The sequence below is a fragment of the Copidosoma floridanum genome, unplaced genomic scaffold (genome assembly GCF_036245765.1).
Source record: "Copidosoma floridanum isolate Cflo_tuat_1 unplaced genomic scaffold, Cflo_Japanese_pri ptg000011l, whole genome shotgun sequence".
NCBI classification, from domain to species: Eukaryota; Metazoa; Arthropoda; class Insecta; order Hymenoptera; family Encyrtidae; genus Copidosoma; species Copidosoma floridanum.
This window is the reverse complement of record NW_028321888.1, coordinates 4,111,669-4,124,656: the sequence shown is the minus strand read 5'-3', so window position 1 is coordinate 4,124,656 and position 12,988 is coordinate 4,111,669. Positions and strand designations below refer to the sequence as shown.

The 12,988-nt window shown below is 32.9% G+C and overlaps 1 protein-coding gene across 3 annotated transcripts in view; it reads left to right on the top strand.

Annotated features, from left to right (window-relative positions):
• The window catches only part of Dhc64C (dynein heavy chain, cytoplasmic), an 897,235-nt gene that overhangs the window by 424,614 nt on the left and 459,633 nt on the right, over positions 1-12,988 (top strand). For all 3 annotated transcript variants that reach the window (XM_089590008.1, XM_089590007.1, XM_089590009.1), the window contains exon 10: positions 6,072-6,382. In XM_089590008.1, coding sequence (XP_089446134.1) covers positions 6,072-6,382 — 311 coding nt within the window. The remainder of the gene's footprint in view (positions 1-6,071; positions 6,383-12,988) is intronic.

Genomic DNA, 12,988 nt, shown 5'->3' with positions numbered 1-12,988 from the left:
TCAAAAATTACTGCGAGGAAAAATGTGAGTCGTCCAATATTGTCAATTCATTCAACGACAGCCTAAACCCCATTACATTGTGAAGCGAGTGCGTCAGGGTTTGGTGCTGCGTGATTACGGTAGCAGTCCAACAATGTTTTTTAACCCATCTCTTGCTCTAGTTTGCGAAAGACTCAGACGAACTTCTGATGTTACAAAATTAAACTCAAGTGTTTAAAGGTTGTACCAGCACTCAAACGTTATGAGACGTGCTTGTTGGATAAAATAAAGTTTAAAATAATTACTGATTGTGATGATTTCTGGTTAACTTTAGGCAAAAATAAAGTAAATCTATTAGTTTCAAAGTAGGCGATAAATTTGCAAAATTTTAACTTCGAGATTTACCGTTGTCCCAGGACGCATATGAGTCACGTCAATGTGCTATGTCGTTACCACAGTGTATTAGTAATAAAAGCGAATATGCTCGAGCAAACACTCGCATTACATCAATAAAGAGATGTGGAAATCCGAAAAATCCAAAAATGCTTGCAATAGGAGATGAAGTTTTCGTCGAATTATATAGCAGTCTTGCGTGCAGGATGGATCGTGGTAAGAAACTTTTGTACTACGTACTAAATGCAGTAGTTATCAATGTAATAGGGGTAAATGACCCAACTACTGCGCAGGCACCAATTACTGCGCACTCGACGATAACTGAAAATAAGAAAAACAGACTGAAAAATTCGAGTGCTTGGATATTGTAACACGTATGGGCATTAATAACGTTTAATCCAGAATCATACTCTACATCATGACATTTATAGTTGTTTAACTGAGTGACTCTAAACGAATCTAATTTATAAAACTTTGTAGTCGTGCGTAGTTATTGGTGTACAGCAATTGGGTCTAGGGCTTCAGCATGAAAACCTTATGGGAGATACCCGCGCAGTAGTTGGGGGCGCAGTGACTGGTGCAAATTTTATGACCGTGCGCAGTAATACCAGCAAGTGATATCAACACTAGAACAATTATTTAAAAAAAAAATAAGTAACAAAAAAGAAAAACGTTTGTCGTTTTAATCGCATAAGATGCTGCAGATGAAAATTAAGTGAAACTGCTTTAATTTACATCGAAAAAGATTGAGAAATGAGAAATTTAGCACAGTCGAAAATTTTAGTGCCCAGTAATTAGGTCATTTACCCTCAAATTATCTTAATAAACCTAATGGGTTTTTTCGCATACATGAGTGAGTGCAAAAGCATATTAGGAATTAAGATGTATTAAATATTTAATTGCGAACCAAAAACATAAGAGTTGCTTGAACAGTATTCCAAAATATGAAGTTCCTTTCTCTACTATACATTCACATTATCTTGGTCTATTTGAAAAATAAACTTAGGATTATGTATATATTTTAATTACTGTCGGTGGATTTACTTAATTCACCGAACTATACGAATGTCAATTGACCAAATCCATAGCAGCTAGTAAAAGGTTAAACAATTGTTTAAGCAAGTACAGTAGACCAAAACAGCTAATATGCGACCGTTGAATTAAGCTTATGTCACACGAATTCAAATTTATTTTCACTGAAGAAAAAATCAAACATGTACTAACAGTGGTCAGGACGCCAAGAGCTAATGGTCAGGCTAAGCGCGTAAGCCTTTGTAAAACTTGCTGATAATCCGAAAAAATTGGTCATGATTTTAATTTGCGTAGTGTTTGCTATCAATAATATATTTGTCGTTTCACTGTATAAGCACCTAGTCGTTCATTATTTGCCATAAATAAATATGGTGAGCCTGATCTTTGTATGTGACTTGCGTTTAAGAGTTTGCGTGAGCCAGAGCGAGATCGAGTATAAAACACAATTAAAGGTATAATGAACAGCGTTATAATTTGCGAAGAAAGAAATCTTATGTACACAGTGTTGGTGATTAGCTGATGATCAAGAATGTTGATTAAAGTTTGAGACCAAGAAAATTGATCCCAAAACGTAAAAGGCCGTATGAGGTAAAGAAACTGTTACATCATGATTGTTAAGCGGTCAGTACATTAAAGGTTTTCGGGTTACTCAAATGCCTCACACAAGTATACTCTAACCGGATCACGTAGCGCTTGAAATATCCTCCGATCAAGAATAACTAAACGTAACTAAAAAAAATCTTAATTTGTTTGAGTGTGAATATTCAATTTAAATTTGAGATATTCAGAAAAATATTGGTTTTAAGCATTGTTTTAACATGAAGTAGCTTGTGTCCAATCAATAAAAACTTTTAAAATTTTTGGAAAAAAAACATGCCGATTTTCGGCTGAAATGGTCTATTGTCAGGTATGGTGGAACTATCAGCAAAGTATGTTCCAGTGTTTTGTGAACACGTCTAGGGGCTCACTTATCGAGCGAAAAGGGAAAAGAGGACTATGAATGTGTGAAACTGTGTGACACTAGTCCAAGGCACTGTACAGTACGGATAGGTTTTTAAAGAATGAACAGCCATAACCTCTCGACCAATTCTGAATTTACATGTATTTCGTATTATCCATTAACCTTTCTCGTTGGATAACTTCATCCTCACGATATCATTCATTTCTTTGAATTGTTGTTGTTGTAGTTTTTTTTTTTTTTTTTTTTTTTTTTTTTTAATTTTTTTCTTCATATTTTTCCATACGTTGTGGTTGACTGCTAAGGTAATTTTAATTGATGTACGTGTACTTGAACATTTTTTTTTTAAAATAATACTTAATCAGCGTTATATTTTTTATATTTATTTTTTTGCGGTAAAGGTTAAATGAAAAAGACTAACATAATAAGCCTTTTTTTTTAATTAAGCTTATGTGTTAAAGAGCGGAGTTAAATTCATCAAAATTGAAATCTAAAAAAAAAAATTTTTACATTCTGTCACCTTAGAGGTTCTCTAAAGTTTAAAACTAATCAAAAAATCTTCTTAGTTGATAATGATGCATGACAGTAATTGCTTTCTGAAAATTATATTAATTTGACTAGTCTATCATATTTTAGGTGGCTTCGGCGGTTAGTATCGTACCTACGGTAGAGTGCCATAAGGGCTCCTAAAAAATCAAAACTTTTGAACGGTAAATTTTTCAATAAATATAGTTATTTTAATAAAACCACAGTACAAGATCATAAAATTATCAGAATAATTCCGTGAAATTAAAACTGTGAAAACTGGAAGATGTTGCGAGGCAAGCAGATTAATATTTCATACTTTTCTTCTGATTTTTTCTTAAGTTAAGTCGTTGACCCTATATTTTTGAGAATTTAATAGATTCTTTGTAAAAAAATGCACAAGAAATATTTTTAATTTTTGAGGTTAATCAAAGATTTCCAAAGATATAGTTGATTTTGTGACCACTGTCCATAAGAGTAGCTGTTAAACTGGTGAATTTTTAGCAGTGATTTGCAAAAAAAGTTAAGTCGTTGACCCCAGTGTTTTATTATCGCAAATGAATTTGGCATACGTTATAAGCATAGTTCCAGAATTTCAGAGGTTTTGATCAAGCCGATAAAAATCACCCAAGCCACCTTAAGCCCATCGCAATTGCAGTATCCTAAAATATTTCATTATTCTCATTATGTGATTGAATTTCTTTAAACAATGTTTCGCCACGTCCTCCGTTAACTATTATTTTTTAAAAACGCTGACAATCTGTGAAGTTTCTAAATGTAATGTACCAAGTGCGGAATTTATGTGATTTCTGATTTTTTTCCAAACTATAAATTTATTATTTAAAACGAAGTGTTCGAAATGTTAACGGATTAAATCAATGTATCAAAATCATTAATACAATTACATTTAACCTAAGCTGTAAGTATTATTTAGTAATTATTTATGAGAGTTTCAATACTGTTTCCTTTAAATATAAATTTTTGCTTATTTTTATAGCAAAATATCTAAAACTTACCTTTTACCCCGGGGTCAATAGCTATATAAAGATAACAATCTATTAGCCAGAGGTAAGCATGCAAATATGGTTTAACGGTTTACTTGATTGTATAACTAAGTTTTATTCAAATTTATGTATGTATTAGTATTATATCATACAGAAACAAATAAAAAAAATTCAGTTTCTCACATAGTTGATTACCAATATTACGAAAAAAAAGCTTAGTACTTAAGCATAAATTAAAATAAAATTATTTTAAACCAATTCATAATCTTACTTTTAGATATATAAATAAACAAATTATAAATTATTCCTATTTATACAGTCCATCTTTTTGTGCCCTGAGCAATTTAAGAAAATGTACAAAAATATTTGTTAAAAATTAAATATTTCAGAATTTATAAGGTCTGGAAAGTCCGGTGGGGTATCTTGGTGAAAATAATATAAGTCTGAAATACGAAAACGACATTTACGTACACTTAAAGTGTTAGTAAAAAACAAAAAGCAATCTGAGTCGGAATTAAGAAGAAGATGACAGAATTTTACCTTTTCTTTGGGAGGGGGGCGTTAAGTGATAACAGGGATCTGTGGGTAGGGTTGCAAGGGAATTATATGTGTTGGGTTTTATGGGGTCCTTACACAAACAGCTTTATAATGTGTGTGTGTTTGTGTATACGCGTTCGTGCACGTGTGTGTGTGTGTATCAAAAAATATTAAAACTTTTTTATATATAAACAAAATGTATACATGTATGCACTTATATAAAATACGCACACCTATGTATACATATCGGGGTCCGAGAATATCATCAGGGTCTCCTTTATATTCTCTAAAAATGGTGTGGGAGCTGTAGGAGCTGTGAGGGATTTGGACAAAAATCGTGATCTAGTGATCATAAGATTTATGATATTTAGTTGGCTTATTTACTTTTGTAATTTGTACGTAAATTAAACGTAATAAATCTTATTTGATTAAGCAACTAGAAAATTCTTTCGAAATTTGACAGTTAACTGAATGAAAAAAAAAAAAAATGCATCATTGTGTAAATAAAATGCATACATATACATCTATACACACATTTACGACACGCACACGTAAAGATACATCTCATGGTCCGTGGACATTGGTTAGGTTCCGTCAGGTTGTTCAAAATTGGTGAGAGTGATGGTAGTGGTTCAAGATCAAATGCGTTGGGGGATGGTGGGGGTCCGTGTGGTGGCGGTTGCGGTGGGTGGTTCAGACAAAATTCGTGATGTGTCCAAATAAGAGATAAAATTAGGGAGTTTTTCCTTATTTTTTGGGGGTCCGTAGATGGTTGGAGGGGGTGGGTCATGTCTGTCGGAGGTCTGTGGGGGGATTTGTGGAATGCTCATTAGAGTTAACTCTATAATGTAGAAAGATTTGTGCTAGTATGCTTCTGACTCCCTGTTTGCTCCGCGCGTGTTAGCTCCCCATGCGCAATTTTTTTATTGAAAGATTAGGATTTTCTCATTTTTAGTTTGTACTTTTTTTAATTCAGGCTGTGATATACTTAACAAAGATTATCATGGATAAATAGATCTAAAAAAAATATTCTGCCTGAAATATATAATATGCTTGAATAGGTGAATCTGTTTCCCAGAAAATAAAGTTCAACTACATATTATTATGTGTGATGCATGTAATACATTTTATTTGTATATTTACTTTCTTGTACTCTAATGTTAATATCTTTAACTTTATTTCCCTTAATAATATTTTATTTTTAAGTTAATTATTTAAAAGATGGAGAACAGCTATTGATAACTAAAAATTTTTTATAGATGGCTTATGTAAATGAGTCGTTGTCAACAAATAAAGATTCACACTATTCAATACCAGATTATTTCAGTTATTACATATAAAATTGACATTTCAATTGTGTATTTATAATCTTCACATCTACTGAATTATTTTAATCTAAATTTTAAGTAGGAGATAAACCTGCGTAGGTTTTTCTTCAGTGTAAAAAATAAAAGTAAATCAAGTAAAGCAAGTCAGTCAACATTTAAGCTAATCACCCTATACTTATTAATGACATGTTATTCTTGAAAAATTAATACCATTCAATACCATTTTTGTTGAATGCATCACTATATATGTAACATGATTCATAAAAGTTGTAATGTGTTTTGACACTAACATCTTGTTTTTTTTCTCATTTTTAGGTTGTGCGATGAACAGCTTTCCAATCAATCCCATTACGATTTTGGTTTAAGAGCACTAAAATCTGTTTTGATATCTGCTGGAAATGTAAAAAGAGATAGAATTCAAAAAATTAAAGAAGGTATGCAAAATCGTGGTGAAAGGAACATTGATGGAGCATCTATAGCTGAAAATTTACCAGAACAAGAAATACTTATTCAATCCGTTTGTGAAACCATGGTTCCAAAACTTGTTGCTGAAGACATACCATTACTCTTCAGTTTACTCAATGATGTTTTTCCGAATGTTAACTACATACGAGCAGAGATGACAGGTGAATTAACTTTATTTTTGTTTTGATTAGAAAAGTCTGAGTAAGTAATTTATCTGGCGCCGGTGGTTGGGGCTTGGGGTGAGAATTTAGTCGGGCGTGCTGTTGGAATAGAAGTGGATGGTAGAAAAGGAGAATGGTCTTGGGGGATGGGTGAGATTAACAGAGGTAAAAATAATGAAGTCGTTTGGAATGGTGTTAACGAAATTTATTAATAGTGACGTATACAATGATACAAATACTAACACACTTTAAAAACTCAAGATAGTTATTTATTATACAAAATTCATGATGATATAATTAATTAATACATATAGGTAAAGTTGTCTCTGACAAACAATACTGTTAATCTAAGAGGTTATAGTTTTATGAAATATTGGTAATAAGTAAAACGCATGATGTCCAGTTTTTTTGTGATTTATTTTAACGCAGGGGTGTACATTTTAAAATTAATGAAAGTAAATTAATTCTAAACTTACAATTTTGATTACATGTTGAGGATATAATGCGCCTATTTTCTAGTTGCTTCTATCTAGTGATTTTAGTGATGAGTAGACCGCACGATGTCTAGTTATTTTTTGTGATGTATTTCAACGTATACCTTTTAAAATTGATTAAAGTAAAACATTTCTAGACTTTAATTTTTGATTTTATGTTGAAAATATAACGTGCATTACGTACAATTATTTTATCATTAGTTTAAGTAGTTCTTGAAAATATTGAACAAAATATCCCCAAAGTATAATAATGTGACATAAAAAACAAAAAATCGATACAGAAATAATTACACACTAAAGAGTCAACACTCTACAATTGCTGCACGTCCCACTCGTAACTAATACAGTTTCTTCTTAGTTGATCGACATGGTATGAGACAGTGGGTGGCAATTCAAAACTGTCAAAGAAAACTCCGTGTCTGCTAGTATCGACGTAGAAGGCAACTAAATGCGTACCGGATCTTGTGCTCTTGTCTGTATTAGCTACAAGGGTACACGGTCTCGCCCAAACAAATGACAGCTTGTCTGCTGGAAATACCCCGTCTGTTGTCGTCGGAATATGTCTGAGCACTTGTTGTGTTTATAGTGAGTTAATTTTCCCTTATTTTGGCGTACCCTAATACAGTAGAGCCAACAGAAGATAACGACGACTAGTTTAAACGTACAGGTTTCATCGTCGGCTCTTTAGTTTTTTTTTTTTTTTTTTTTTTAAATCTATGACATTGTCTGGTGTGACGTAAGAGGTAATATCTTCTGTATAATGCACTGCCTTGTTGATCAAGGTTCGTAACTTGTAAACATGAGCTAGGGCATAGCTAAAAGCTTCCTTTTTTCGACCGTGATAACAGCAAAGGCAATCATTAATGCGAGAAAGATTTTTAAAGATGGACAAAAGTACTCAAGATTTATTATTTGATGCCCTAAAACTTTCTTTACTATTTTTTGCTTCTGATTACCTCTTACGTAAATGTGAAGAGCACTTCTTGCTATAATATGTAGAGTGCTATACACATCCTCGATATTAGTTCCACCATCGAACCACTCGAGTCCGTAAAAATAACACGTTAAATAACTATTTGCAGCTAAAAGTCCTGACGTCAATTCCGTAGTGTTATAGGGTAATTTTATAATCCTATGTGAACTAAAGTTACGGTTGACACCCTCCACTGCGATTTCTTTTGGTAAAAATCACCATTTTTATTATAAATTGCTTGAATGCTGCGATAAAATTAACTTTTTCCATGGTTCATTGTGAGCAGCCGCATCCACTATCTTAAATGGTGCGTAGCATACTGGTTGTTAAACGAAAGACTGGAGACTACAGGATAATGAAAAAAAGGTTTGTAAAAGCGTTTAAATAGTTGCAGTGAATATGAGAAGAGGAGTGTTAGGGGCAGTGGTGGTAGTAGTATTATAAGGGAGGTAATAAAAAGAGAGAAAACGAAATTCTTTTTTAACGCTAAAATCCACAACTATCGGACGTTTTGTTTGTGTGAAACGCTCCCTTACGGCCGCTTTAACGTCAGATTGCTCACAATCCAAAATTCAATTCCATTATGCTTTCACAAATGTTGGAACTCGCTTCCTAAAAACTTTTTTCTCCGATCTTTTTCGACTGTTTTTGTAAACTGATAGTATTTACTATCGAGAATTTTGTTAAAAGCTGCGCTAACTTGACTATAGGCTTTTTTACGTAGTAGTTGACCCCGTAAAAATTCACTCAAAATATATATTACAACGAGAATGTACGACATACCGTTGTTGTAGTTTTGAATAGATGTAAATTGAATGAGACAGGCCTCCCACAAGTCATCCAAAGCCTTACCATTATAAGAACGGCGTGGAAACTTACGTCGAATAGTTTTTTGTCACGCGTAAACATCTTGTCCCTTCAACTACTCCTTCATTTTATCTAATGAAACATTTATATTTAATCTTATTGAGTTTCTAGCACCCGTAAAACCAGCCTCATCACTGGGTGTGAGGTATTATTTTTCCAATACGTCCATTTTTTCAAAATCCAAGCCACTGTCCTCTTCCTATTCCTCCTCCCTTTTGCAAAGGTGTAGACGTCTTGGATAGGCTTTTGATGTCACTTTTATTAGTTTTATTCTCTTTGATTATATTAGTTTTCCCAAACGATTGATACGTTTCACAATTTGTCGGTAAAATCATCATAGTCCTGGTCTATCTTCTCTCTCGAGTTTAATAATTTTTTACGAGTCTTCGATAAAGTGTCAACACGGTTGACGTTACGAATCTCCCACCAGTCATAATTCCCGACAAATTCTCGAGGAGTAAGGATCTCGTGCAACATATTACCAAGTTTTTTTCTGCCTACAGATTTAACTGTTTTTTTGCGTGTTGCCGCATTATTTATTAAGTCAATAACATAAAAACCTTGTATTTTTCCACCATCATTGGTCACGACATCTTTACTATTCCAACTAGTTTTACGCGTATTTTTTAAATAATTATTAAAAAGTAATTCAGACCTTTTTTCGTATGCTTTAGGTATATTTTTCAGTATCATTGTCACTCATTCGACCACTTGCATTTGCATCATATTTTTCTTCCTCTTTTTCCATTAATACATATGGTTTTTTTTTTTGTTTGTCTATGAAATGAAAGTACCTTTGTAAGACACTTAAATATTCTTTAGGTTTTTTACGTTCTTCGTTGAATGCATTGGAGTCGAGAATTTTTTTCATTTCATTATCTAAACTACTGAAGGTTGTTTCCAACAGTTTGTGTAGATTGTCAAACTCATTGCGATGAAAAATCATTAGTAGCAGTAGAAACAGGTATTACTGTCTCATTAAAAACACAAACATTTGCTTTTAACTTAATTTCATTTTCTTTGATAATGTTGATAATATCCGAAGCGTGTATGTAGACAAGACCCTTTGCTAGACATAAATTGTGATTATTTTGAATACTTGATACTCCCTTCTTTTCTATATTTTTTATAATATCTACAGAGGCACTTATCCCTTAAGGTACTTGTACGTATGGTACCTCATTAATTATATTTTGTGAAACATCGAAAATTCTCTTACTATTTCCGATCCTTTCAAACAATCTTAAAAAATCTTCGGCCGTAAGTGTGTAAAGAGGTCTATAGTATAAACCTACAGTACCGTCTGTCAATCCGATTCTAAAAATACTCCTACTACATAATTATGTTGGGAATAACGGTTTTTAATTATACCTACAAATTCTTCCACCACGGAACCTAAGTAACTATTTAATTTACCGAACGTTACTGGATTATTATTGAGAGGTAGCATTTTTAACGTAATCAGACACCCTGTTAATCTAAACACCTTGATATATTTTTCTACATCGCTTATTTTATTAAAGAAATCTCTACCTTTAGCCCGTAATCCTCCGGAACAACTTATTACACTTGCACGTTAGCAACACCACCACCTTACCTTTCTGCGCAAAAGCACAATTACAGTCACACCCTTAATTAATTTTTTGTCTCACTTCTTTTTTTTTGGTGTACGTGGTTTTTTCTGCTCCTGCTGTTGTTGCTGGGGCTGTTCTTGTTCTTGTTGTTGTTGTTGTTGTTGTTGTTGCTGTTGTTATTGTTGTTGTTGTTTAGTTTTGACTTAAAAGTAAGCCACAGACACTTTTTTCATAGAGTAATGTTTCACTTTCTACAACTCAAAAGTAAAAACTAATATGCGATTACTAGTGATACTATTTGTGGGCTTGTTGTAGGTTTAGGTATGCGGCGTAGCTCTCATATGGTTTCCATACGCAATGGCAACACTCTACAAACTTATGATTTTCGGTCCTAACAACTGACAGTTTCCATGCAATCATCTTCTCAATGAAAAACGTGAGATAGTAAAAGGATAGAAAGAGAAAGAAGAAAAAAGGGGAAGGATAAGAAGTGAGATCTGATTAACAGTCGGTCCCACTTTTTCTACTACCCAATCCTATTTCAGTCGTGTGTCAACAGCCAGGCAACTGATACGTTGACACCACCCCAACCAGTCGTAAATAGCGCATTTTATTATTGCAAGTGTTCAGTGGTGAAGTGGTCACTAGTACAACGAAACTTTTACATCGTTTAAAAATGACAACGGCAGCAGCTGTTTCAAGACGTAAAAGAGATGCATTTCTTCAAAGTAGTAACTCCTGCAAGTCCCACGAAGACAAAAACACTGGTTCCTTGGCTTATTCTAGCTTAAATGTACTAACTACTACATACATTTTCAAAAAAATATCAACAGAAAAAATGGTACTACACTAGTGATCCAGAAACCAACCTTTTCGAACTCGCAGCTGCAAGTATGTGTGTAGATAAAAGACTTCATCGTATTGAACGTGTTACGACAAAAGTAAACAAATGTAAAAATTTAATTACCGAGGTAATAATTCTATTGCTGAAGAATACTGATACAGTAAAAAAAATGGACGATTCGGTAGTAGAAGGTGTAGTGGAGAAAAATCGGGGTCAAGTTCAAGAAATTGCAAAAGACAATGTCCAGTCTTCTACCGACAAGGTATTTTTGCAACATTATTTTGAAATTTTTTTCTTGGAGTTAACACATATGTGTGTAAAAATATTTGTAAAGAAATTAAGGTCCAAGTTGTGGAAAGAATAATTTTTATGTACGAAAAGACATAAATAAATATGTTAAAATTTATAACTTGAATATTTCTCATTTTCATTTATTTACACGTCTTATTTTTTTTTTTTTTTCAAGACATCTTACTATAATAAAATCACGCAGAACTGGATCTTATAAACATTAATTTTTTATAGCTCCTCTACTATCCTATCCCTCTAACCTTCGTGATACCACCTACCTGTGACCTTTTTTACCCACATAATTTAATTTGAGGCGTACTGTATCACATATATTTTCCCATTCCTCACTCCCTTCATGGATGAAAATTTTCCTCGGAACCAAGAAATTTTGTAGCTCTTTGATTTCCACAGTACTCATAATTTCTTTTACCCACTTCATACATCTTATCTTATCTCTCAACCCTCTTTCTTTTGGTTAGAAAACGTAAGGCATTTCAGTAGCATTGATTTGTCGGTGATCAAAAATAAAATTTTGTTGTAGTTGTTATTTTTCTTTTATAATAACTATTTTTGTATTTTTTTGTGTGTTGTCAGCTTGTTCATAGTCAGTACATGAATTTTGAGAAATGTCTTTGAGAAATCTTTTAGACGTCTTTAAAAAAGTCTTTAGAAATGTTATTTGTGACGTCTTTTAATGTGTCTTAATTTGAGATACGGAACATTCTTTTAAGGCATGAGCCACAAAACACTTACAGTGAAGTAACTCACACGAGATGTCGAGTTAGCATTAACATCTTGCAAAATGAAATTTTAAATTAAAATACATGAATTATGTACAGTGCATCTATTTGCAGGAAAGTTTACGTCCTTGAACATATGTTAAGTGTACATACATTAAACATTACATACACTTACCTGAGTTTCCGTGCAAATAGACATAGCAAATTATTTAATGTGATGAATACTTGTTCTTCTACGGTTCTTCCCTCATATATATTACTTTCATGTGTTAAATCTTATAGAGTAAAATTGTTAAAGCAGCCATCGTTGACTAAAGTTCTTCACTTTCTTATTGAAATACGTAATAAAGTAGTAAGTAGCATCACAATAAAGGTACGTAGAAATAACGTCAATTTGACTTGAACTAATAAAAATATTATCAACTATATCATGAAATTAAGCTTAGTCCGAGATTTTATTCTCTACCGATCCCGTCACCAAAAGCGGCTTTTTTGAATAATGGTGGCATTGATGCTAAAGCTACCAAGGCAATCTCGTTAAGGTCCTAGTTGAAGTTCATTGTACCATCTGAGATTTTCTTGCTAGGTTGCTATTTTTATATCTCACATTTTACTATTGAGATTATAGACTGACACATGACCATCTGTATTAACCTCTCTGCCTTGTAAAGTGAGCCCAGTGACCCATAGTGGCCAAGTATAGCACTGAGTTAACCAGGTGAGTGGAATAATGTCACATTACAAAGTACTTGAAAATCAGAAGGAGATAAAATCATAAGCTTTAGCAAGAGTGGAAAAAGTGTTTTTAAGTACGTAAGTTTAA